This window comes from Gigantopelta aegis, chromosome 4 (genome assembly GCF_016097555.1).
Source record: "Gigantopelta aegis isolate Gae_Host chromosome 4, Gae_host_genome, whole genome shotgun sequence".
Lineage (NCBI taxonomy): Eukaryota > Metazoa > Mollusca > Gastropoda > Neomphalida > Peltospiridae > Gigantopelta > Gigantopelta aegis.
Window position 1 is genome coordinate 76,037,538 of NC_054702.1, and position 27,056 is coordinate 76,064,593.

At 34.6% G+C, this 27,056-nt stretch overlaps 2 protein-coding genes across 2 annotated transcripts; one reads left to right on the forward strand and one right to left on the reverse strand.

Annotated features, from left to right (window-relative positions):
• The first annotated feature begins 1,691 nt into the window (after positions 1-1,691).
• LOC121371109 (protein dpy-30 homolog) lies at positions 1,692-11,310 on the forward strand. Its single transcript, XM_041496763.1, has 4 exons — positions 1,692-1,751; positions 6,041-6,129; positions 8,955-9,100; positions 9,520-11,310. Exons 1-4 carry the CDS (start codon positions 1,742-1,744, stop codon positions 9,581-9,583), a joined length of 309 nt encoding a protein of 102 aa, XP_041352697.1. The 5' UTR covers positions 1,692-1,741; the 3' UTR covers positions 9,584-11,310.
• A 2,329-nt stretch (positions 11,311-13,639) lies between these two features.
• On the reverse strand, positions 13,640-26,983 carry LOC121371110 (selenoprotein N-like). The gene is made up of 8 exons (XM_041496764.1): positions 26,297-26,983; positions 22,379-22,492; positions 21,684-22,030; positions 19,267-19,418; positions 17,971-18,221; positions 17,062-17,271; positions 16,425-16,591; positions 13,640-15,529 (listed from the first exon to the last, which is right to left on the reverse strand). Exons 1-8 carry the CDS (start codon positions 26,663-26,665, stop codon positions 15,460-15,462), a joined length of 1,680 nt encoding a protein of 559 aa, XP_041352698.1. The 5' UTR covers positions 26,666-26,983; the 3' UTR covers positions 13,640-15,459.
• Positions 26,984-27,056: the final 73 nt, after the last annotated feature.

The window sequence follows — 27,056 nt, forward strand, 5'->3', positions numbered from 1 at the left end:
CCCCCCCCCCCCCTCCGGTCTCGTACGCTTATTTTGGTGGGCGGTTCTCTGTAGGTTTCTGAGGCTGTGAAGCTCTCTCTCTCTCTCTCTCTCTCTCTCTCTCTCTCTCTCTCTCTCTCTCTCTCTCTCTCTCTCTCTCTCTCTCTCTCTCTCTCTCGTTACCTCTTACTAACAACTAACCGCTAAATCACTGTCCTGGATAGGCATAAAAAAAAAAAAAAAAAAAAAAAAAAAACGAAAGTGGATATAAGCACAAAAATAACTATAAGCAAAATAAACCCCAACTCCATCTGTCCTGCTAAACAAATAATTAAACAACAAAACAAACAAACAATCATAGACTTACCTCTATTGATGTATGCCTATCCACTTAACATTTGCCAAAAATATTGCATTTGAATAGCACAAAAGTTAGATGTCGTCATTAGGTAGTAGTAGTAGTAGTAGTTGACATTTAAAATAAATATGCTTATAAATGTCAAAAAGCGATTCTGTTCCTACAATTCTGAAGTTAAACTATATTCAGAACAATGTATGCAGTACTTAGCGCTTTGACATCAATAAGCATATTAAAAATTCAGCATTGTTGACGTCATATCGGGTATGTTGACGTTGTTATGGTAACGTTTTTGGCAATTTTTGTAAAATGGCGAAATACCATTAAACGCACAGCTCCAGCTCCCCACTATCTGCATCCGCGCCTAACAAATAATAAAGGTAGCGCACAATTATGCACAGTAATAATCCACTGTTCATCACCGGCAGGACTGGACTGATGATGCAAACAGTATAAAATGCATTAAAATATTAATTCTTAAAAATAACAGCCAGTTCTTTATCAAATGTAACATGACATCTAAACCTGTGGGTCATCTTTATTGGATGTTTCAGTAATATAAATCTGGGGTATTTAATTCAATGTATAATATTTACACTTCAAAAGAAAAATGAATAGTTTGATCCTCATACAACTCTGATGGGCGTGACGTAGCCCATTGGTAAAGCGCTCGCTTTATGCGCGGTCGGTGTGAGATCGATCCCCGTCGGTTAGCCCATTGGGCTATTTCTCGTCCCAGCCAGTGCACCACGACTCGTATATCAAAGGCCTTGGTATGTGCTATCCTGTCTGTGGGAAAGTGCATATAAAAGATCCCATGCTGTATTAGAAAAGATGTAGCGGGTTTCGTCTAATGACTACGAGTCAGAATTACCGAATGTTTGACATCCAGTAGCCGATTATTGATTAATCAATGTGTTCTAGTGGTGTCATTAAACAAAACAAACTTTTTCTTCGTACAACTTTGAGACCTTCGCTTTAAATGAATGTATCTTCAAGCTGCAATCTCGGGGTTGATAAAGTTATTTCTAATTTAGGTATATGCTCAGTTTGTTGAGCGTATGCCTATAATTATGTACAGCATTTGCTTTAGTGCAATCACGCAGCAATGTGTGAAGCTACCGTGCCTACAGTAATAAAAATATTTAGGGGTCAGAGCAGACTTGACAAAAAAGGGGTCACGGGACCTTGTGGCCCTCCCTTGCTTGTTATAAATGTGATCATACTCTGAAAATTTATTATTATTATTATTATTATTATTATTATTATTATTATTAAGAGATGATGATGATGTTACTTGTATTTTGATGGTGCTTTACGAACTAGGATCTAGGTATTTATTTTAGCAAAGAAACATTTACGACAAGCCGTAAAGCAGAAGCTATAATTTCCTTGGTGACCAAAATGGCTGACGGTTGGTTTTAATGTTATTAAATGTTTTGTATTATCATAACACTTTTGTTTATAATAATAGATGTGTGAGAATTTATGTTGAAACGTACCTAAATATACCCAAGCAAGCAGTATATATATATTTAGTTTTTATTAAGTTGTAGGGGAATAGGCCTTCAGTCCGGTGTATCGGTGCGTCCGGTGATTTGGCGCACTCACTCAGTATTTTGCATAACTACGTTCAGGAACTGATGTATGGTAATTTTTGTAAAATCGAGAGTATTGTAATTTCGAGACTCGGCGATTTTTTTGAAATTCACGAACACGCTCGCGTTTCAACTGTTGTTTTTGATAGTAAAAACAGAAGACACCAAGAGGTTACCGTTATGAACAAGTTTCACAGAAATAATACAAACAGGTATACCCAGAAGTGGCAGAAGAAAATGTTTATTAATATAGTTTTTAACTGTTTTAACTAATTTCTTTTTTCACCCGAAAAGGAAACCCAGCAGTATCGGTGATGGAAATAAACAGAAATTTTCAGTAGTCCACCTGGACAAATATCGTCAAAGTCCCTAACTGCGTTATGTTTCCAATTCCGTTCACTTTGTTTTCTCATGCACGGTTCACACAATCAACATCCGATTTGTTGTCATCAGCATGTTGTTCATTTATGAAGTTTTTCTTCACAATTCAGGAACATTTTCATAAACAATAAAGTTCAGAAAAGTAAGTATCTAAAAACAAAACTTTACAAACCCCTAAAGCCATTAATTTTACTAAAGGAGTAAGTCATTTTTGTTTATTCCTTAAAATTACAGATGTCTGGTCCACATGTCTCGTAGAAATAGGACTTACAAAGGAGAAAGATTAATTAACATTCGGTGCGTGTTGTATGACCTCACTCATGTCAGATCAACAAGGCCATGGCATTTAATTTTTACGATTTTTAAGACCCCTGTTATTAGAATTTGTTTTTAATTATTATATTTGATCTGCAAAAGGTATGCTACATTTTTGTGCCTCTGTTGTAGTGAATAGTATTCATAATCCATGCATAAAAATTGTAAATAATTTTGAGTGTATAAATTGTGTTAATTAAGAATCGGTTCATTAAAAAATGATATTTTACAAACTATTCACTGATATAAACGTAATGCCTCGAACATCAAGTGAATAATATTCGTGTGTGTTGATAAAATGCGGAGAGGACCAGAATGCTTGACAAATTGAATTTTTCCCTTTAAAAACATTAAACTAAGTGTTCGTCAACTGTGAATAGTTAAGAAACATACATTTTGTCATGTAGTGGCCTTAAAAATGGAAAATGACGAACTGCACATGCGCGTTAGATACTTTTTGCAAACGCATGCGCCTGAACACAGTTAGAAATGTTGCATTCTTTCCTGTTTACTGGAGGGTGTTTCACTTCTGTTCACTAGAATGGATTTGTTTCACATCCACATTGTTGATTTTTTATGTTAATTGATTACAATCTATTTTGTTTTACGTATCATGCTGAAAAATGTAGAATAATATTTCCATAAATATCGTATTTATGTTTTTGTCGTTAGGTGAATGCAGTTTGGGGCGTCGATGGTATATCTAGAAATCTACTTGTCTGCCAATACTTTCACTTGTCCAAATAAGTTGTTAGTTTTATTCAAGTGCATGGACATTAGTTTTGATTCTTCGAAATGAAACTGCATTGAAATTTTTCACTTGTCCACTGGACAACCACTGATATACATTTTGCTTGTCCGAGCAGACTTTCACTTGTCAGGACAAACGGACAAGTGCTTATTTCGAACACTGATTGTCAAAAATACAGAAGTAGACAAAAATGTTTTGGCTTGGATGGCAAAAATGACAGCTTTCGGTCACCTGACACATTGGGAAGGACTCTGTAAGGCCACAATGAAGTAATTAAATAGGTACTAACAGAATTGGGGTTCTTATCAAATAAACATCAAATAAAGCACTGACAGATTACTTGAGAATGGGTTTTAATATAAGAAATTCTGGTTTTAATGTACTGCACCATAGAAAGAGTGATTAGGAGAGGTGATTGATTCATTTGCCCTCACTGTAGGTCCATTAGTCAACCAATGAACAGTAAATTGCATGTTCCATACTGATTTTCAGCTTTTCTACAGTTGTCAGCATTTAAAATTTTCTGATGTTTCATTATTCATTGTTTCTGAATTTTTCTGTCCTTTTCATCAGTTGGTTAAAAAGGAGGTTTGTTTCTAATACAAAAGAAATGTAATAAAATGTACCAGAAATAAAATATTTCTTTTATGTGACCTCAGTTGAATGCGATGTCATAGAAAGTAACACTGTGTTTACTCTAGACTTTACAATACTTTAACCGGACACCATTTGTGTTAGGGGGAGTGTGTTTGGAATGGTGTTTATTATATCAGCAGTAGTCCATTGGATTTTATTTTCATTTGACATTACTATAAACATATTTAAAGCCGCACACCCTAGTTCCATCCAGCGAAAATAAATTATAATTTGGTTAATCTACAAAACTGTAACACACTTAGATCATGTTTTTATCAAATGGAGTGAAAAAGCAGGTTTTATATCGATAAATACCATGGGAATCCCCATGTCCCAATTGCTTGAAATAATTTTGAAAGTTTGTATTCTGATGTCACCGGTAGATGTCGCTCGAAGCACAACAATGCCTATGTCACGACAAATTTCACAGACTTGGGGTGCGTTCTTTTCACCTCTCCTGGACATGTTCCAACTGTTCTGTCCTGGTTGTATCCCCTCTCCAGATATCGTAGGACTTAGCAAAATTATTGGTTTTAAGGGTTTGTAACGTTTTGTATTGAGATACTTACTTGTCTGAACTTTATTGTTACTGAAAATGTTCAAGAACTGTGAAAAAAAATCTCACAAATGAACAACAACAAATCGGATGTTCATTGCACGAACCGTGCACGAGAAAACAAACCGAACCAGAATGATAACGGTCACGTGGTATACCAACGTCTGTGACATTGAAATGGAAATATCCCGTCTAAAAATAGATTAGACCTTGTCTGCTCAACGGTTTTTTCTCAAACGTGCGTCCGTTTTTCGGAAATATGAAAAATGCATTTTGTGGTATTACAAACCCCAGGATTACCAAAAAACACTTCAGGTGAATGGAAATGTATATTCTAAATAATAAACGGTAAGTAAAGTGCAATTTTATTTGTGAAAAAATGGGTTTAATAGCGAAAAACAACGCCGTAATGGTTAACAACTAGTCGTAACTAGGGTGTGTCCCTTTAAGTACAGGTAAGTAACTTTTTTAAATTGTGTGCGAAGCCAAAAAAAGGATGCAAAAAGAGACAGTCGTTAACCTTAGTAAAATTGTGAACTAGTAAGTTGATCACTGGTACTGGTCTGGTAGACTAGTGACATTTATTTCTCTGCATCCCTGATAGCACAGCGGTAAGATACATGTACTATCGCATTGAAAAATATGGGAATTATATCAATTTGTATGACCTGTGAGTTACCTAATCCTAATACTTGCTCAATGGTTGAGTACTATGTACACTGATGTTTCAGCTGTATTTTAAATTAACTGAACCAAACAATCAGTTACCTACATGTAGGTAACCAATATCTGGTTACCTAAACTTTAAAATATTGTCTCAAAAAGAATATAAAAAGGAAAATGAAAAATGTCAGTGATTTCAAAAACTGGCAGTCGCTTGGTCATCCGAAGCAGCCTTTAATAAGGGAGATTTAATTTTACATGGTCCATCAGTTTTAGAAAAAAATGTAGTGAAAAGAAAATGTGATATATGTGTAGCAACTTCTTTGTATGTCTCACGGCTCAAACTTAAGAATTTGTTTCCCACAGCATTTAAAAAACCCAGTTGCCATGACTTATGAATAAAATGGCAATTAAAAAAAAGAAGATTTATGCAAATAAACTTGACTAAAAGTAAGGTTATTTTGCTGTTCGTAAACATATTTCAAATGTACAAATGTTATATACTGGCAGATAATGTACACCATTTTGCCATCATTGAGGAGCTTTACGTATTAATATATGTTCCTGACCTATGACAATTTATATCTTAACAACGGCAGTTGCCATCAGTGCCATCGTTAAGTTTGAGCCCTGATGTCTGTAATTATTAGTATGTTCCTCCATTCAATGCAGTAATGTGAGGACTAGTTACTAACTTAAATTTAATAGAATCAGTAACACATTTTTCTGGTCCAGCTGGCCACCTTGATTTTTAAATAAAATCTTTTCAACCCTGATAAAGTATATTTTATTTAAACTTGCAGATCAGATAACAGCTGGTTCGATAGTTGATGATTCAACAAACGATAAACAGCCAGACCAGACTGCACCCGAAATTCCAGAAAATGTACAGGTACGATATACTGGACACTAATATGTGATCGAAAAAGTAGTATGGTAAAAGTGTTTCTCTCCACCCCCTTCCAAGACTAAAGGTCAGAAATTTGAAAATAATGGAAGAAGTTAATCAACAATTACTGAAGATATTATTCTATTTTATAAGTAAACCACAACCTATGCATTTATACGGTTCCTGTTCATTTTAAGGCATTTCATGTAATTTCACTCATTCGTGATGATTCACGTCATTTGGCAGTCACACCATTTTCAATTGAACAAATTAATTATATGGTTAGGTTCTTGGATTTGAAAATCATCATCTACTTTGGATTTGAAAATAACCAGGGCCCAGTTTTATGACAGAATCACAACTATGTTACTATTGTTAGTTAAGGCTGGTATAAATGAAGTTTTACGGTAATTTCATAAAAATTAATGTACCAGTACCACTATAATGATTAAAATCTTCCAAGCTACATGTATATAGACAAACAAGTCTTGTTCATAAAGTTTTATTTAATACATTAACATTTACTAGCAGTTAAGTTTAAGGTTCATGAGTTTATTATTATTTTTTTTTATTTTTTTTTTTTTTTCTAAATTTTATTATTAACACAATATATACATAGGTACATAAACGAATACAAATATATAAACAAATATAAATAATAAATAAATAAATAAAGATGCATATATGCCAATAAAATACACAAGCTAATGGGACGTACTCGCACACACACATATACACATACATACATTACTTAGTGTACAAATAAAATATATAGGATGTGTAAATGCTTTACATGCTGTGCAGCCTTGTGAGGCACAGTATTACCATGAGTTATAATATATAGACTCCTGGGGAAATAGTATAATATCATAAGTAACTGATATATTATGCAATAATTGAAAACTATGAACTCATGTTAGGGTTTCAAAAAGGGTATGGTACATGGACCATTTGGTTAAAAAAATATCAATATTGTTTTTACTAAAATAGATATGTTCTTATATAATGTATCTATGCTTGATTTCATGTTGGAAAAGAGTATCTTATGAACTTTGCATTTATAAATAAAATATTTTTCTGTAAGCAATAAAAAGTCGAAAATAGTGTTTGTTGTGATATTGTCAGTAGTTCCAAATATAATAAGTTCAAGGGAGAGTTTTAGATTATGTACATGTTGACATGATTCCATTAACCAACTTAAAAATGCATTCCAAAATTGTCTGACAAAATCACATTCCCAAAAGAGATGTACAATAGATTCTTTATGTTTATGACAAAAAGTACACGCTTCACAATCAACAAGTTTTAATTTATAGGCGAAAGAGTCAATTGTTAATATTCTGTTTAAAATTCTGTATTGAAACCATCTTAATTTTATTTCCCCGTGTAGTTATAAATGGCTTTGGATAGATACTAGGCCAATCAAGATCAGAGTGAAAATGATATTGCCACTTAGATACTGCGGTATTTTGAATATCAGAAAATGTCAATGTATAGTAATATAATTTCGAACCTTTATTTATAATAAATATAATATATATCATTTCTGTGTCACCGGCCTCGGTGGCGTCGTGGTTAGGCCATGGGTCTACAGGATGGTAGGTACTGGGTTCAGATCCCAGTAGAGGCATGGGATTTGTAATCCAGATACAGACTCCAAACCCTGAGTGAGTGCTCCGCAAGGCTCATTGGTTAGGTGTAAACCACTTGCACCTACCAGTGATCCATAACTGGTTCAACAAAGGCTATGGTTTGTGCTATCCTGCCTGTGGGAAGCGCAAATAAAAGATCCCTTGCTGTTAATCAGAAAGAGTAGCCCATGTAGTGGCGACAGCGGGTTTCCTCTCAAAATCTGTGTGGTCCTTAAAGCCGCACACCCTAGTTCCATCCAGCGAAAATAAATTATTATTTGGTTAATCTACAAACCTCTAACACACTTAGATCACGTTTTTTATCAAATGGAGTGAAAAAGCAGGTTTTATATCGATAAATACCATGGGAATACCCATGTCCCAATTGCTTGAAATAATTTTGAAAGTTTGTATTCTGATGTCACCGGTAGATGTCGCTCGAAGCACAACAATGCCTACGTCACGACAAATTTCACAGACTTGGGGTGCGTTCTTTTCACCTCCTGGACATGTTCCAAATGTTCTGTCCTGGTTGTATCCCCATTCCAGATATCGTAGGACTTAGCAAAATTATTGGTTTTAAGGGTTTTGTATTGAGATACTTACTTGTCTGAACTTTATTGTTACTGAAAATGTTCACGAACTGTGAAGAAAAATCTCACAAATGAACAACAACAAATCGGATGTTGATTGCGCGAACCATGCACGAGAAAACAAACCGAACCAAAATGATAACGGTCACGTGGTATACCAACGTCTGTGACATTGAAATGGAAATATCCCATCTAAAAATAGATTAGACCTTGTCTGCTCAATGGTTTTTTCTCAAACGTGCGTCCGTTTTTCGGAAATACGAAAAATGCATTTTGTGGTATTACAAACACCAGGATTACCAGGATTACCAAAAAACACTTCAGGTGAATGGAAATGTATATTCTAAATAATAAACGATAAGTAAAGTGCAAATTTATTTGTGAAAAAAGGGTTTAATAGCGAAAAACAACGCCGTAATGGTTAACAACTAGCCGTAACTAGGGTGTGTCCCTTTAACCATATGTCTGACACCATATAACCGTAAATAAAATGTGTTGAGTGCGTCGTTAAATAAAACATTTCTTTCTTTCATTTCTGTGTCAATTAAATCTTATATTTATATAGTTTCTGATATCATCCTTTGTTTTTCCTTTTATTTAACAGAAATTAATAAACAACGAAAAAGACCCATCTGCAATCCCCGCCAAGCGTGCCAAGGTTGATTTGCAGTCCTTACCGACTCGAGCATACCTTGACCAGACTGTTGTTCCCATCCTGCTACAAGGCATGTCATTTTTAGCAAAAGAAAGGTGTGTTACAAGTTTATATAAATTGTATTAAATGAGAAAGTAGATCATCACTTAATACATACAAGTGTACACATAAATAAGGATGTGAGCATGTTTCAAGGTAAGTACTGAAATATTAAGTGCAGATACCTTGTAGTTTTAATATTAGTATATAACTAATAATTTGATGAATGAGCCAGTGTAAGGTATGAAACATTGATGTGGCCAGGATTTTACATACGAGGGAGGAGAGATTTAAGTCTATGGGTCAGGGGCAAATCTAAGAGGATGGCACCCTCAATCTTTACAGCACAAATTCCTTCCACACCCCTCCCACTGAGCCAGTCAGGTGCCACCAGATATGTATATAAGTGTACTGAATAGCAAATGGAATGTTTTGTAAAAAATTTAATTAATTATTATTATTTTATTTTTTTCAGGCCACCAAATCCAATTGAATTCCTGGCAGCATATTTGTTAAAAAACAAGAATCAGTTTGAATGAAGTTCCATCAAAAATATTTTTAACTCATGACTATTTATTGTTGCTATAGTTTTTACTTCCTTGAAAGTGTTAACCGAGTGGATTGTAAACTCATTCCGAGTTTTCAGTCTTGTGTTTACTGATACCCAGTGACATGTTCATTGTTATGCATTTTAAACATCATACAGCAGGGGCTTTTCTGAAACGGATCCACTCACCGATTTCTTCATGTATCTTTGAAAGTGTCTTCTTTTTTTTGTTAAGACTACTTAAAATGTTTTTAATGGATAAATATGAATTATCCAGTTCAAAGTCTTGAAAAAGTCAACAGTTTTTAGACAAATGACTTTTTTTTTAACCATAATGAAATATCTAGATACAATGTATTTGGGTTGAACACCACCATTCAAGGAGATAAATATTAATTATTATCCCAGTGGTCACTCATAATGGGGAAAATATTTTTCATATTTTCTCAGTGAGGAATATTCTGCATTGTAACATACAATACTATTGGACGATTTGAAGCTTACAAACCAATGACCATGTCCATACTAAAGACGAGATCATCACGATTTGGCAAACACAAAATGACGTCACATAGTTTAAAGTGTTCGCGTTGATGGCTCTCTGTTTTCATGGTAAAATTTGTAATAAAATGTTATTTTAATGCAATTCATTATATATTTTTTGGACAGACTAAATAGAACTTTTTTTAAAATGATAAAAAAATGTGATTAAAATACAACAGTTAAAGCAATACTCAAAACAGTGTGTTTACATCATTTCTATAGATGTTACATGTACATTTACTTATATCAAAAATAAAAGTTTTTTACACAAAAAAATAGCTGGGTAATAAATAGAATAACAAACTCTCAACCACTTGTTATAAAATTTATGTCCTGAGTAAAATAACTTTCATTTGTCACTCGCTAAAGCTCTTGACAAATTAACATTATTTTGCTCGGGGACATCAATTTTATAAGAACTGGTAACTTGTTTATTCTTTGTATACATTGTTTCTTTCACACCGATATATAAAATACTAGTACACTTGTTTTTTTCAGATATATATTACTAATATTAAATTTGTGGTCCAAGACCAGTAAGAAATGTCAAGATATGTTTTATTGCTTGAGAAATGAAGAAATATTGACAGAATTGACCTACAATTACACTAAACCACTACTGTTATTTTTAGTTGACACCACCAAGACTTCTAATCTGACCCAGGACTGAAGGCAACATCACACTTTTTATAGAACATCATGAGACTGTTTTTTGACCTGCAAGAAATATGTATATTATATTTGTATAATAGTTTTAATGTTCATTGATATTGTAGAACAATTGTTGCCCTAAAATCTTTATAGAATGGAGGATATATTGTTAAATAGTATATTAATGTTGGTCTCCAGGATTCTTTTTGTTCTAAAGGGGGGTGGGGGGTATGTTGTCTTCTATTATACTGGTCGTTGGTTGGGTAACAGTTGATCAATTGGTTGTGATGTGTTGTTTCTGAATTTTTATTTGCATAATGTTGATTCAACCATTAATATGCAGTTTCATCTCATCAAAAAAAAAAAAAATTCTTTGTTTTACTTCAGCATCATTTTAAAAATACATCACATTACACTGAATGTTACAGAATATGAGGAAATATAACTAACATACAATATTTTCGTCTAACAGTAACAGTATATTCTTCAAATGAATTTATTGGGAAATAAATGTTTTATACAAAATAAAGTTGTACTTTTGTCTGTCAATCCTCAAAATACAATTATAAACTTCAAGATCTAACTTGAAAGGTGGAGAATGTATTCTATAGGTACAATGTATAAGAATTTGTTTTAAAAATAACTCATATGCCGGTAGTGTATTAAAATGTTTTTGAATTGAAACAAAAAAATGTCTTCACTCCATTAAAATATAATGCACACATTCCAATTAAAATGGTGATTGAGAATGGGCCCATATTTTCGATGATTTTAACACTACAATATAAAACCATCAAGGCTATGACGTGATTAGTTACCACTACCTATTATCAGTTAGCCGTTCAATGTGTTTGAAGCATGTAAAATGACATGCCAGAAGTACAATAACAAGACTGCACGAATAACATCTGAAACTTTCACCGTTTGGTGTTTAGCCTATGACTAAAAGAAACAAGAAAAGAAAAGACTACCTGTTGAACAAAAACTGTCCCACTCGCTGACGAGATAGGTCTACAGTGATTTTCTAGTCACCAAACACGTGACACATCCAATGGATTTGATATTTTGACTTGACTTTTTTTCTCAACAAAATATGTTTAATTATATATATGTACGTGTGTGTGTGTGTATATATATTTTTTAAAATTTTTGTTGTGATATATGCTATGGTTATGGCTAGCAATGGTAAATAATCTGTATTGAAAAAAGATAAACAGCCAGTGATTTCCAGATGGACTGGTGAGCTCCAACTGTCACAACCTTTCTCCTTCCCAAAAACACAGAACACAAATACCTTATTGTATCCGTTTATTCATAATTATATACAAAGATTCTATTATGTATTCACAAAATATGTATATAATTATAAGCATCATATGAGTGCTAATTTTAAACTAATTCTATATAAAAAAATAATGTGATGTAAATGTTATTCAATATAAAACAATTTGATGTAAATAATTCTGCAACAAATTATTCATAGCTCACAGTTAGTACCCTGAATCATGGTAGATAATTGTAAAGAAACTAAAAGCATTTCCAACAATACAATACACACACTACAGTCACATCATCAAAATCAGTAACTAAAATCTGTACTACCCCCACCCCCTCCAGTTAGGCACTGCACTACAGAAAGAATGGATTAGAAAAGAACTGCTATTGTAAATCCGATATAAAGCATGACATGGAGAATTAATAGTTTCTGGCACAAGTTGTTTTGTAGATGGGCTTACTCTTACTGAGGTTCAGCTCGAGAAAATCAATCAATCCAAGGATTGTGGGTTTTTTAACATGACTGTCAGAAAAAAACCATTACAAAATGATGAGTGTCAAAGATTTTTTTGTAGTTAAATCAGCTGTACAATTTTAGTATAATAATTACAAAATTGCTGATGTAGATTGTCAGAAAGAATGCATGCAATGTAGTAACATGTGATGTCACATACTACCGTGCTATGAGAATGACATAAACAACTCCCTGTATAACAAGACCAATGAACCAATGAAAAGTTTGTTTTGTTTAACGACACCACTGGAGCACACTGATTAATTATTGGCTATTGGATGTTAAACATTTGGCAATTCTGACAAGTAGTCTTCAGAGGAAACCCGTTACATGCTTCCTAATGCAGCAAGGGATCTTTTATATGCACCATCCCACACACAGGATAGCACACCAATGAAAAGGGCACAATACAGTCTTGGAGACATGCTAGATGTTTTTTCTAGCACTTTCTACTGCCGGTAGTTGATTGAATTAGAATAAAAATGCTTGGTGGTTTTAATAATTATTAATGCATTCATTATTTTAATTTTACCAGTTCTACTCTTGTTGCCTATCAAGGTTTGGGTATACTTCTACATCCTAGCATAAACAGTTGATGACAATGTTATGTCAGATCATTGGTTGTACTTACACACTCATTACTATTACTACATACAGTCTGTTGCTGAAGGGACCAAATCAAGTCTTGAGATATGGGTGGTTCGAGATAAACTTAAAAGTTATTAGTAAAAACTTCTCCTTTTTTGACCTCAAAATATTCTGGTCTTTCAAGATAACGGTGACTGTATAATATTTATATGGTACATTGTTCCATTTATTTTGTATTATCTTTAATCATCTTTTACTTGATTTGAACAATGCATGTTTAACCACCAACAAACATTGGCCTTGACAGGGCTTTCTACTGATGTGGGATGTGATTCTGTTTAACGACAACACTAGAGTGCATTGATTTATTAATCATTGGCTATTGGATGTCAAACATTTGGTAATTTTGACATGTAGTCTCAGAGAGGAAACCCATTATATTTTTCCATCATTAGCAAGGGATCTTTTATATGCACCGTCCCACAGACAGGATAGCACATACCATGGTATTTGATATACCAGTCGTGGTGCACTGGCTGGAACAAGGAGCCGAATGGGCCCAGGGATCGATCCCAAACCAACCACGCATCAAGCAAGTGCTTTATAACTGAGCTATGTCTTGTCCCGATGTGATTCTGAATTCAATGCTGTAGTAAAACTTACCTTTTCATAAAGTTACAAACATTTTAAGATGTTGATCCAAGGATTACTGAAACTGATGTAAAGACATTATGTCCACTGTGATTAAAAACTGCAATTTGAAATAAAATATCAAACATACAGTGTATGTTTTGCTGTAACATAAATGTAAAACACACAAAAGTGTATTAATAACAAAACGGTTAATATTGATGCACCATTACAAAACCATGAGACACAAATCTCTCAGACTGAAACTCGTCATTAGTGACTTTGAGTTTCAGTCGTCATCCTATGTAACACTGGAAAGGAAGTGACATCAACACAAACATAACTGATATTAACACACCAAAACAACAATAGTCCAGATTATGCTGTTTTCCATAAAATATATATAGATCTATCCCATATAATAGTATTGTAACCCTGTGGTTATACAAAGGTAAAAAGGATGATGCTAAATACTGTAAATGATGAAACAAATATTATGCATAGGTATATAGATAAAAAGCAGCATTGAAAATGTAAAAGGTATTCAAGCCGTCACAGATAAAAAACATAAGCACAACACACTGAGAACGATCATGAACAGGCTTTGAAATAAGCAGGGTGTGTAGTCACCCAAGCACAGGTTCAGGCAATATTTTGTTCTGTATTGCATCAAGATTCGATACGGAACTTTCAGAGGTCGCTACACAATTTTAAAACATTAAAACAATAGTTTTTAATCAATCTTCAATTGACTAGAAATATCGCTAATCAAGATTTTGAACAAAATGTTCCCTGAGGTTACCATAAATTATGGGCTTAGTATAGGTTACGACGTTTATAAAGTTTACAGTTCCCATTGTTATTACTGTAAAATCCCTTCACAGACTCACCGATATGTTTTTATTCATTCACATCATTTTATTTGTACTGGTTCTTGTATGTGTTTTTAAAATATTTTAATAACATTCAAATGTTACAAATTTATGTGGTGTAGTTTTCATTGAATAAGATTTTGTGAACAACGAACTACTGTTCTCAACTTTTTTGACATGGTAACCTGAATTATTGTTCTCAACTTATTTCTATGCCTGCATGAAGAATGAAAACTTAGAGATAAATATGAATAGGTATTAAAAAGCTGAGTCAGTTAATTTAATACAACTGCTCTATCCGCTATACAGTGGTTATGAATAACTGTAAACTTAAAATAAAAATATGCAAACCGAGAATGTGCAATGTTTATAACAACTGGATTGAATTAACAATGTAAAATCGAATTCAGTGAACAACAAAAAATAGTTTTAAAAATTGAGATGGATTTTGATTTGTTTTTTAATACAGTATGGTACTACTAGTTATATTACACTTAAAACTGATGAAATGTTTCACTTATATAACTCAAAATAACGTTACAAGCTAATAAATTATCCTGTGTCAAGTCAACCTGCTTTACAAACAAATAAATACAGATAGTGATCTCTAAAATTGTCTCAAAGGCAAATGGCTAGATACAAAATGTCAAAATAATTTTACATACTTAATTTTTGACAATAGGAATGTGATTAATATCCCATAACCTTGTTTTATCAAAAGAAATAAAAAATCTATGTATCACATTAATAATAATTATACATGTATATTAAATATAGACATGACAGCATATATATCTATTCTTCTGCTAATTGTATTCCTTTTTTGAGAAATTCTTCATAGAGATAACCGCCTGGATCTCTAAACCTAGCAAACAAAAGAAGAGTATAGATAAATAATAAGAGATGTTATAATTATAAACCATGTCTTTAAGACATTAAACAGAAACAACAACAACAATCAATATTTCCAAATAAAATTTAATTCAATTTCCTCTCAAAACTTTTGAACTGTTTGGAACTGAAAATAAATTCCTGAATAGATCTATTCACTGTGATTGACCCCCATCAGTGGACTCAGTGGGCTATTTCTCATTCCAGCCAGTGCACCACAACTGGTATATCAAAGTATGTGGTATGTGCTATCATGTCTGTGGGATGGTGCATATAAAAGATCCCTTGCTACTGATAGAAAAATGTAGCAGGTTTCCTCTTTAAGACTATATGTCAAAATGCCTAAAAGTTTGACATCCAATAGCCGATGATTAATAAATCAATGTGCTCTAATGGTGTGTATCCAGCAAGAACTGATACTGTAATATACTGTATTACATATCGGATGGTAAAAAACCCCTCTTTTTTTTTGTTTAACGAGACCACTAGAGCATATTGATTAATTAATCAAAGGAAACCTGCTACATTTTCTTTATGCATTTTTCCACAGACAGGAAAGCACGTACCATGACCTTTGACCAGTTGTGGTGCATTGGTTGGAACAAGAGAAAAAACAATCAGTTGAATGGATGCACTGATGTGGTTCGATCCTGTGATGCAAGCACCTCAAGAGAGGACTTGGCCAATTGAGCTAAATCCCGCCCCCATCTCGGATGGATAAATCATTACTAAGCTACCACCAATAGCTCCTTTTATGTGTACCCTTTGAAAGTGTTTTTTAAAACAACATCTATACATTATTAACTAGAATTAAAAATTCAGCTTTACACTGAACATTATGAAAGGTCTTATAATCTAAACTATCTCACCCTGTTACTATGAGTGATGGTTTGAGGTCAAGAAAATCATTAGCATTGATCTTGTGCACTACTGTCCCATTAGACGAGGCAATTATCATCATAACAGGGAATTCATATATATTTAGAAACCCCTCAGCCTGTTTGGAATATGGTGCTGACGAATCGGCCTTCAGCTCCTGAAAAATAAAAATAAAATAAAATATATGCTTGTAGAGGTTTAAGGGGCAGTTTGTAAGTTTCATGACTGTACAAATCATATACTGAGGAGGTATGCCAGAATAAGCTAAAACAAACAAAAAAGATTTAAAATCAATATTTTTATGTATGCTACTAAAAAGGGAGTACAGTTTGTGTGTTTATAAAAATGGTGATATTTAGTTTTACCCCTAAATGAATGAAAATATATCTATAATAAACTTGCATGTAGAAATGTAACTTTTCTTCTAAACATAATTCTCTTAAAAACCAAATGGCTTGCTCTAAATAAAAATTATTCACAAATATGCACTTAAAAAAAACCCCTTGCCAAATGGATTATCAGTGTAATAGAAAATATATCTCTTCACTCTTACACTACTTTTGTAATAAGCAAGAGAAAACTATCCCATGTATATTTCCAAAGAGAAGCAAGAGAAAAGTAACTGACCTCCAGGTCAACGACAAGTGACCAAGTGCTGATGAACCTTTTCGCAAGCAGTTCCAGTACGGGCGGACTCTCGAGAACGGTTTCCCGAATGGTCCGCCCCGAACCTCAGCAGCTCTGATCATCCAGGGCCCCCCAAAGTACAATGGAATGAACCAACTTGTCTTCTTCAGCTGCCTTGTCAAGTGCTGTTGAGAAGTTATAATATGGAACCTGTCAAGAAAAGATAAGCAAGACTTAATTCAACTATAGAAATATATTGACATATCAATGAGATTTTAACATTCTTTGCATGGATGTGTTAAGCATACAGAAATTATCAATTGAAATCAAATTAAATATCTGAATTTGTTAAAATACTATTTCATTTCCAAAGGTTCAGAACACAGAGCTCAAACTTAACAGTGGCAAGAATGGGAATTGCCATAGATCATGGACTTTACTGATGACAATAATGGGGAAATGCCGCAGATCATGGGCTTTATTGATGACTGTTGCTGGATAACAATTTTTGCCATCGTTGAAGGGATAATTTTTGCCTTTTAATTTTGTATCTATTGCAAAAGTTAAGAGATTTAAAATTGATGTAGGCGTACTCAAAATTGCCATAGGTGAGCATTTTATCTCCAGCAAAAACCTTTTATAAGTGGTGTAGATAACAAATTCTTGTTTGAGCCCTGAGACAATATAGCTAATCTCATGTTCTCGCATTCAGTGTTGGGTTTTTTAATGTCATTCCTTAAATATTTAAAAATCATTCTTTACATTATGAGAATTTTTTAATAGACTTAATTATAAAATAAAAGACATGTCCCAAACATTCTTTTATTTGTCACATGAAACAATCTGAGGAATAAATGTATTTTTTTTTACAAATTATCTTGGTAGTCAATATTTTCTTTAAATATTTACATTTTTAAAGGGATACATTTTGATTTCCAGTAATCTGACTGCTTCTTCTTGACTAATTCCATCAGTCCACTTGATGTTTTGAATCAAACTCAGAAGTTCCGGGTCAGACGGATGTGCTATTTCCTTTAGAAAGGGCTCATCAGTTGGGACTTTTATTGATGGAGCCGAGTTGTTGAGGACCATCAGGGGGAGATAACCCAGATCAACCTCCATGTTCTCATCTTCATTCGGACCATCAAGCCATTCCATGTCTGTAAGTCATACAATGGATATCATGTCAAACTACTGTAATAAAAATTTGATTCTATCTTTTACATATTTTAAAATAATATGTACATTAACACTGTTTCCCAATCAGTTGTTCATATTATAGTCTTTAATCAGATTTTTCAATATAAAATGTTTTAATTGTTTAAAAAATTGGACAAAACAACTTAGTAACTACAACAAAAAAGTTGTATAAATGTGATCAGTTTACCGTTTCATATGATACACAATGATTCAAGACTAAGAGCATGACCGAAAGTTGTGTTGTACCTTGTATCACCCTCCTCCATCTTTGAAGCTGAGGTGGTCATAAAATTATTAACTTCCCTCCCCAACCCACCCCAATTGGCATCTTCAAAGGTCTATGAATAGGTCATGGTGCACCCAACGTTTGTTAATACAGCAACGGCAGCTCTGATTGGTAGCAATATATTACAGTGTATATGTATGCATGTGATATTTAGTTCTGCACTCAATAATGTATTAAATTCAATACCAAGACATGAATATTAATACAGTATATATGAAAACTTAATCAATTTAATGAGTGTGAAAACTACACCATAGATAATTTTTGGTGCTGCTATACCAATAAAGTACAATGTAACTCAATGATGATATGTCACTTGATGACTAGACCTGGGCCCTGTTCCATGAAGCGATCTTAGCCCTAAGATTACCGTAGACGCATAGCTACCCTATGCACTTAAGTTGATCTTAGGGCTAAGATCGCTTCGTGGAACAGGGCCCAGGTTCTTATTTCTTGTCCCATGAGATAAGCTCATGGAACCTCCAGTCAGAATTATATATATATATGATGGATGTTTAAATTTAGTGCTTTGTTCAAAAATGTATAACTATTATTAATAGGTTGTAAAGTTGAAATGTAAATGTGTTACCTTGGTGTACAGTTAATGAAGGAAATAAAAATCATTCATTCATTCCTAATAAAAAAAAACATTATGAGAACAGTTGAGCCTATTTTCCATTGCGTGTGCATTTCTGCAACTGTTTAATTAAGTAACTAACCAACATTAAGTTTCTTGTCTGTGGGAACGGCCATGTTAAAACTGAGAACACTGGACGAGTCTCTCTTCATGATGATACTACCAGCAAACTGGGCCGGAGTGAACCACATGGGGTAATATGGGGGATCATTCAGCTGAAATTCTGCATGAATTCTAAAAACAAAAGTCAACAAACCTTCAGATTTATTTTAAAGTTAATGGAGTTTTTTTTATACACTTCCAACAACATACTGTTAACACAATTTAGAGCAACATTTAATTAATACAATTTAGAGCAATGGTTTCTTTCAATAAACCTTCAGATTTATGTCAAAGTTAAAGGAAAATTTATAAGTTACATCCCTTATATACTTCCAATAATATACTCTTCAAAAGAAGAAACGCAAAACCACATTGTCGTAACATTTGGAGAATTGATTTAATTATTGAATGGTGAGTCCGATAATTACCAAATGTTGCAGGATTGTTCACAATTCACTCTAGTCCATTGTGAGTAAGTGATAGGACACACCACCAAGGTCAAGGTCATCTGGAGTCAATACCGGGTGTGGCCTCCGCGTGTGTTGACAACTGCCTGGCACCGCCTGCCCATTGAAGCAACCAGAGTACGGATGACGTCCCGGGGGATGGTGGCCCACTCGGCCTGCAAGGCTGCTGCCAGCTCGGGCAGGGTCTGGGGCTGTGGTTGTCGCTGTCGGAGCCGTCGGTCCAACTCGTCCCATAGATGCTCAATTGGGTTCAAATCCGGTGATATCGATGGCCAAGGAAGGACATTAATGTTGTTGTTCTGTAGGAAAGCCGTTGTGAGACGTGCTGTGTGAGGCCTGGCGTTGTCATGTTGGAACACTGCGTTGGCGTTGGCCATAACTGGAACGATGTGTGGCCGGAGGATCTGGTCAATGTAGCCCTGTGCATTCAGGTTGCCCTGCACGTGGACCAGGTCAGTTCTGCCAGTGTGTGAGATGGCTGCCCACACCATGACACTACCCCCGCCGAATCTGTCCACTTCCTGCATGCAGTTTGCCGCATAACGTTCACCACGACGCCTATACACGCGACATCTTCCATCATGACGTCGGAGCAGAAATCGGGACTCGTCACTGAACCACACCTGTCTCCATCGCAGTTGAGGCCATTGTCGATGAATCTGGCACCACTGCAGTCGGAGTCGACGGTGTTGTGGTGTTAAGATGACACCTCGAACTGGACGTCTGGCACGAATTCCTACCTCACGTAGGCGGTTCCGTGCGGTCTGGTCGGATATCCTGCGCAAACCTGGTATTGCTGCGGCTGTGGAGGTGGCAGTAGTCAATCGTTCCCGAAGGTGGCGTACCCGGATGTAGCGGTCCTGCCCGGGGGTAGTGACCCGTGGTCGACCGGATCTAGGGAGGTCACGTGTTGATCCATGTTGCTGGTAACGGTCCCACAGTCTGGAGATGGTGCTTGGGGACACATGGAATGCCCTGGCAACGGCCGTTCTGGATTCGCCTGCGTCTAGTCGGCCGATGGCATTGTTTCTCTGCGGTTCACTGAGACGTGGCATGTCCTGGATTGTCAACTGTCGGCCAGATACAGAGGCCAGGCAAGCGAACACCCTGCACTTTTATACTGTCGCTGTTCATGTTGCACGTGCAGACAACGCACGTGCAGTGGTGACATGGTTTGCACGTGGCTGCGTTTTTTGCGAATATTCACATTTTGGAACTTTATTGTACAGTAGCTGCGTTTTATCGAATGTAACCGTGAGAATGTGTTTGGGACATGCAATGACCTTATATTCACAAAGCATGAACTGGTAGGAAACATAAAATCGGAGTTATAACCCATTTGTACCCTTTTGCGTTTCTTTTTTTGAAGAGTATATATTGTTAAAAGGTATTATATCAAAATTGTATTATGGTGGCTTCCAGACAAAAATATTTTATTAACTTTTGCTTTGAAATTTAAACATTATACCTTCAATTATGTATCCCAAAAATTAAAACCAAATAATTTAATTTACCAGTAAAAAACCCCACTTATTGAAGAATCTTTAGTGGATGACTAACAGAAATAGACATGTTTAGTCAAGGCAAACACTCTGTAATGTTCACTGTCTATGACAGTCCTATCTAGATGCTGACAATCAAGGTGCCACATTTTGTGAATATGTTGATTTCAAAAAAATTTTACAATTTACATATAAAGACATGAATATAGTAATACTGAATGCAACTGTTTACCCGCCACACAATCACTTACAAGATAAATGATACAAGATAAATTTATCACACGGATTAAATATGTCTTTATCACTATAGTAAGATTGAATAGGTATGTAATAATGATTCTGCAACACAATGACTAATAAAACTCAAACCAAGATTGAATAGGTATGCAATAATGATTCTGGAACACAATGACTAATAAAACTCAAACCTGAAAACTATTTCCACATATTCATCATTAAAAGCTCTGACAGTGGCCACGGAACCTTGAGGTGCAAAGCGCGACATGATGAAAGGATGAGGATGAAACAAGGTAAGAAGTCGGTGGATAATAACACCAGGTCCCTGTATCTTGGGAGGATAGTAGCGGTGACTGGAAAGTGATGAACCCAGTGACTTTTCCTTAGGCTCCACAATCCAATAAACCTTGCCCACTTCTAAAGGAGATTTCTTGTTTGGCAAAAAATCGTGAAAGTGACGTGCACCAAAATTGAGATTTTCTGTGGCTGGTGTCACCCAGGCCTTTAGCCCATGTAATGTATCAGTGCTACCAAAAACCTGGAAAATTAAAATAAAAACAGTTCCAGGTGTGTGAAGCACATCTTACTTTATTTTAAAATGGTAGTTAATGTAACCCATATTACAAATCTCCCAATATCACCTTTTTGTTTATAATGTTTTTCTTTTTAATTAAAATATAAACAAAAATTAAATACATGTAATTACAATGCCTACCAAGTACCTACCTAAATGGACTTGCTCACCACTATATAGCAAATTAATGTTTATGGATAAAATTATTTAATAGTTTATGAAACATTTACTGGACTTTTAATGTTAAACAAAACAGTACAGTAACAGTATAAATTATTTTAAATGACATTAAAAATTAAGTGACATTCTTACTATGTCTTTTTCCTTTGTCATGGTCTCCAGCATCAGAGGAATAAAGTGTGTGTGTATTGTAATCACTTCATCACCATCATCAATAAGGTGTGAATATTGTTCAGGGTTAGAAAACTGAAACAATAAAGTAAAGGTATTAATAATTTAATAGTAAAGTAAAAGTATTAATAGTAATATAGTAAAAGTAATAGTGATAATAATAAGATTAATTAAAAAAATTATTTCATTTCAACTTATTTTCGTGCTTATAATCCATTTAAGGTTCAAGCATGCTATCCTGGGCACACACCTCAGCTATCTGGGCTGTCTGTTCAGGACAGTGGGTTAGATGTTAGTGGTTAGATGTTAGTGAGAGAGAAGAGGGTGTAGTGGTCTTACCCATTGAGTCATTAAAACTTGCTCTGGGTGGGAGCTGGTACCAGGCTGTGAACCCTGTACCTACCAGACTTAAGATCAGTGGTTTAACCATGACACCACCGAGGCTGGTCTATTTAACTTAAATCTGACCTGATTGCCACCTCATGTAACTTATATAGTATTGAGTTTCACAAAGACAAAACAATAACAACAATTAAAATGACAGGTTAGGTATTTAACACTGGTCTGCACATACTAGTATTTGAGTGGTAGACAAAGCATCTAACCTAACTAAGAAAATTGTCAGTTAGGAAGACTATACATAAAAAGAAAAAGCACATTATTAGCTACATCCATAGTTGGCCAGTGGGAGGGAGTAGGTGTTCTAAGGTGTATCTTGGGACATATTAAATCATTTTTTTAAGTGGGGTACAGAATGTTTAGAGTGAGTATTTTTTTTGTTTTAAGCACAGAGCAGGGAACATTTTGTTCAATATCGCATTGTGATTCGCTACGCAAGTTTCAGAGATTGATACACAATTTTAAAACATTAAACAGAAATTTCAGTTGACTAGAAATATCTCTAACCAAGATTTTAAAAGCAAAATATTCCCTGCATATATGACAAAAAATAGTGCACTGTTTGTTAAAATACTGTCCATAGAGATTGTATATCTAATAGGCTTAGCAAGTGGATAAACCAACAATACCCGGTACTTGATATTTACTATGAAGATGAGTATTAGAGTTTTACATAATTTATTAAATAAACAAGTTTCTATTTCAGTATTAACAGATCAGATAAATAAATTATGATAATATAATGTTTAGCATAAAACTACAAGGATAAAGACGAACAACAACATGTCTAGACACATTTAAACATTAATATAATCATTAGTTAATGTGTTTGCACATACAGCAGAAAATAAATAAATAAAAATAACAATAATTTAGAAATTATCACAAATCTAAATCTAATAAAATGCTAAATTTATACTGTATCTGATATTGCTATCACTTGTAATTTAATATGTTAGATAATTAATGTTTACTAAGTTTTATATTATATACAATAAATATTGTACCTGTTATAATTTCTGCCAACTGAAATTTAATATAGTACTGTGTAAGCTGGTTCGTTCAAGTATTGGTTTTAATGGCGTAGGAAGGTGCCAAAAAGTGGGGTGGCACACTTTTATATTTACATATTTACACTATTATAAAGCAAATATAAAGCAAAACATCCAAAATGGGTGGCACATGTCCCCTTTGTCCCCCTCCTGTTTCCTACGCCAGTGGGTATGAAATTTAATGAGAATGCACAGCAGCAGTTTTCCACACAGCTCAGATTATAAACTGTATAGGTTAAATGATATTATAGTACAATGTATTATATAGAGCAGTGTCAATCCATCCAGCTGTGGTTGTTGGGCTGGACATACCCCAGTGGTAAAGCAGTTGCTTGATGCACAGTCAGTCTAGGATCGATCCCCATCTGTGAATCCATTAGGCTATTTCTAACCAGTGCTCCACAGCTGGTGTAACAAAGGCTGTTTGTGTGGTGCTGCACATAACAGATTCCTTGTTACTAATCGGAAAGAATACCGGTAACCAATAGTGTGGTGGCAGCAGGTTACTTCTCCCATTATCTGTCTGCTCCTTAACCATATGTCTGACTCCATATAACCATAATTAAAATGTGTTGAGTGCATCGTTAAATGAAACATGAATATTGTCTGATGTCCATCTTGTTTAGGAGAGCACTTATATAGGCTCTGCCTGTTGTGCAATCCTTTTGATTCTTTTTTGATCAATAAAATATCTCAAAACAAATGAAACATTGCTTTCTTCCTACCAGTTGTGGTTGGAGTTTTTGTACATTTTAAATGAACCATGAACTTACACGACATTGTAATAATGGACAGGAGCATGCTGCTTTTCCACATTAAATTTGTATGCTGATATTAAATGAACTGAAGAGATACATTTCTCAAATAGATGTCACATATATCTACTTGTTTGTATTTGATTAATTATGGTATCTTCTTATTTAGCCAGGAAACTGAGGAATGTACTCTGTGTTAGAATAAAATCTACAATGCAAAATCATCCTTAAAGGAGGGGACAATCAAGGCATTTGACCTGGTATGCATATTCAACGATATATAACGCACATTATTGCTTAATATCAACAAGTATAATCATATAGTTAATTAATAAAACGGTTAAATGTGACGGCTATTATATATAACGGGCGCAGCCATTTTGTACCATCCCAGTGAATACGCCCTTTGGCGAGCTGGTGGTTACGTAATACCTAACGTGTCACGTCAGGAATTAGTCTTCGAAATGAAGAAACAAAACATACTTGATTTTTGCAGATGCATCGCAGTGTTCTGTAATTATATCCATCCTAGTAAGCCAGCATCAGTTATATACTATTGATCGATACAAAATAAACCACCATTGTCAAAATGTTGAAATAACTGTATTATGTTTCGTACATAAATTAACCCATGTACTGAAACAATCATCGGAGTGTTTTCTTGGTTTATTGGTATTTTCTTTCCGTGGCCTTTCTGTGGTTCCTGATTGGCAGGTGTATATTCAGACGGTCCCCAGACACTGTGTCTAGACACACTAAAAAGACATGCCTCTTTTATGAAGATCACAGGGTACTGTGTGATAACAGTACGGATACACCTCAAATCATAATGGACATTACCAACCGCCCTGCTTTATTACTGTAAGTAATTCTGTAAAACCCTTGATTAAGTAGACTTTCCCATCTAAAATCACAAAACTGACCAATTATGTCGTCCCAAAGAAAAGAAAAGTATCACTTGGGTATCGTGAGTGGTCGTTTTTGCTCGAACATACTCTACCAATAGGCCTAATAGTATGCATTTTTTTCCTTTGGATTTTAAAAAAAAGAAAAATACTATAATTCCATTTCGTTCTATTGATGTAACCTGAAATATATTTAGTTAAAAAGTTTATTATACTCTCAAGTCATTTATGTTGTTTTACAAGTCAGGTTGATGAAAGCAAAGCGTCTTGTTGTAAATTAGAGTGTTTGTTTACACTGTGCATAGAGAAGATGGACGGAGCTGACGTCACTTCGCCCCAAGCTATACCACTGGACGTCACAAAAACGAAACAAAATGGCTGCCCCCAGTTAGCAGGAATAATCATGTTTTTTTATTAACTCTAAAATTACGCATTTTTCATTTGTTAAAGTGTCAGTATGTGTTGGTGGTCCAGGTATGCATCTTTCCAACACATAAGGCTCTTGTTTGAGTTGACCTTACCTTTAAGGCTGATGGCTTAATCAAGTGCTATGGCATGGAAGCTAGTCAAAAACACAATGACAAAATGTTGTAAAAGGTATTGTATATAATATTTATAACACTTTACAAATCATTAAATGCAGTAAAATAAAAATAACTATTTACAAATAATTATTAAGAGGGGGGGGGGGGGTCAGACTCTTGCCAGTTTAACAGTCTAAAGGGGTTTATTAAAAATCTATATAAAATATTTAAAACAGCTACTTACATTTGCTTCCAAAAGTCTGTGGAATAGAGGTTCAAATTCAGATAATGACAGATACCCATCTTTATTTTTATCATAAAGATGGAAAAACTTGTGAACATCTCCACCGTCATCATACTGGTTAGTATCTTCAGGGGTCTTCTTCATCACACGATCATAAGTAAAATAACTACCCACAACAATAGCCATGAAGCATACAAAGGCTGACACTCCCAAAAACAACCACCTGGGAATTTCTACTGTTACAGTAGTAGTTTTGGAACCTTGCTGGCTTTCCCTTTTCGGAGTCCCGTTTTTGTCATCATTTGCATCAGACTTTTCCTTTTTTTGATTTTCAAGTTTGTCTGGCGGTTTCTTTGACTGTGATGCCATATTGAATATATCACTGGGTTCTAAAAACCTTTAAAATGTATAACTAAGCTCAGCCTTCGAACATTGGCTCATTTAAATTGACTGTCGTGTACACAATACACTGTAGTCTGTACAGTAAATTATGAAGTTTATGTCCGTGGCAGAGCTTCTGTCAGAAGTAAACTACCATCCCTGTCAATCTGTAGTATATAGGCCCAGCAATCATGGTCTTATCTGAAACAGGATACTATAAATACGATTTAATCTGAAAGGCCTCCGTTTGCGTTGGGGATTATGCTTTACGTGTCAGATATCCAACTAACATGTGGAGATGTCACCGCAAACAATAAAATGAGGAAAATAAGGTTACGGAGGAACAAGGTCAAGGTCACAATTACAAGTACGAATAGTT

Bases quoted from the DNA above. Each gene is read 5' to 3' on its own strand.
- LOC121371109 (XM_041496763.1), top strand. The intron at 6,130-8,954 runs GTACGATATACT...TTTATTTAACAG, and splicing joins AAATTCCAGAAAATGTACAG to AAATTAATAAACAACGAAAA. The intron at 9,101-9,519 runs GTGTGTTACAAG...TATTTTTTTCAG, and splicing joins TCATTTTTAGCAAAAGAAAG to GCCACCAAATCCAATTGAAT.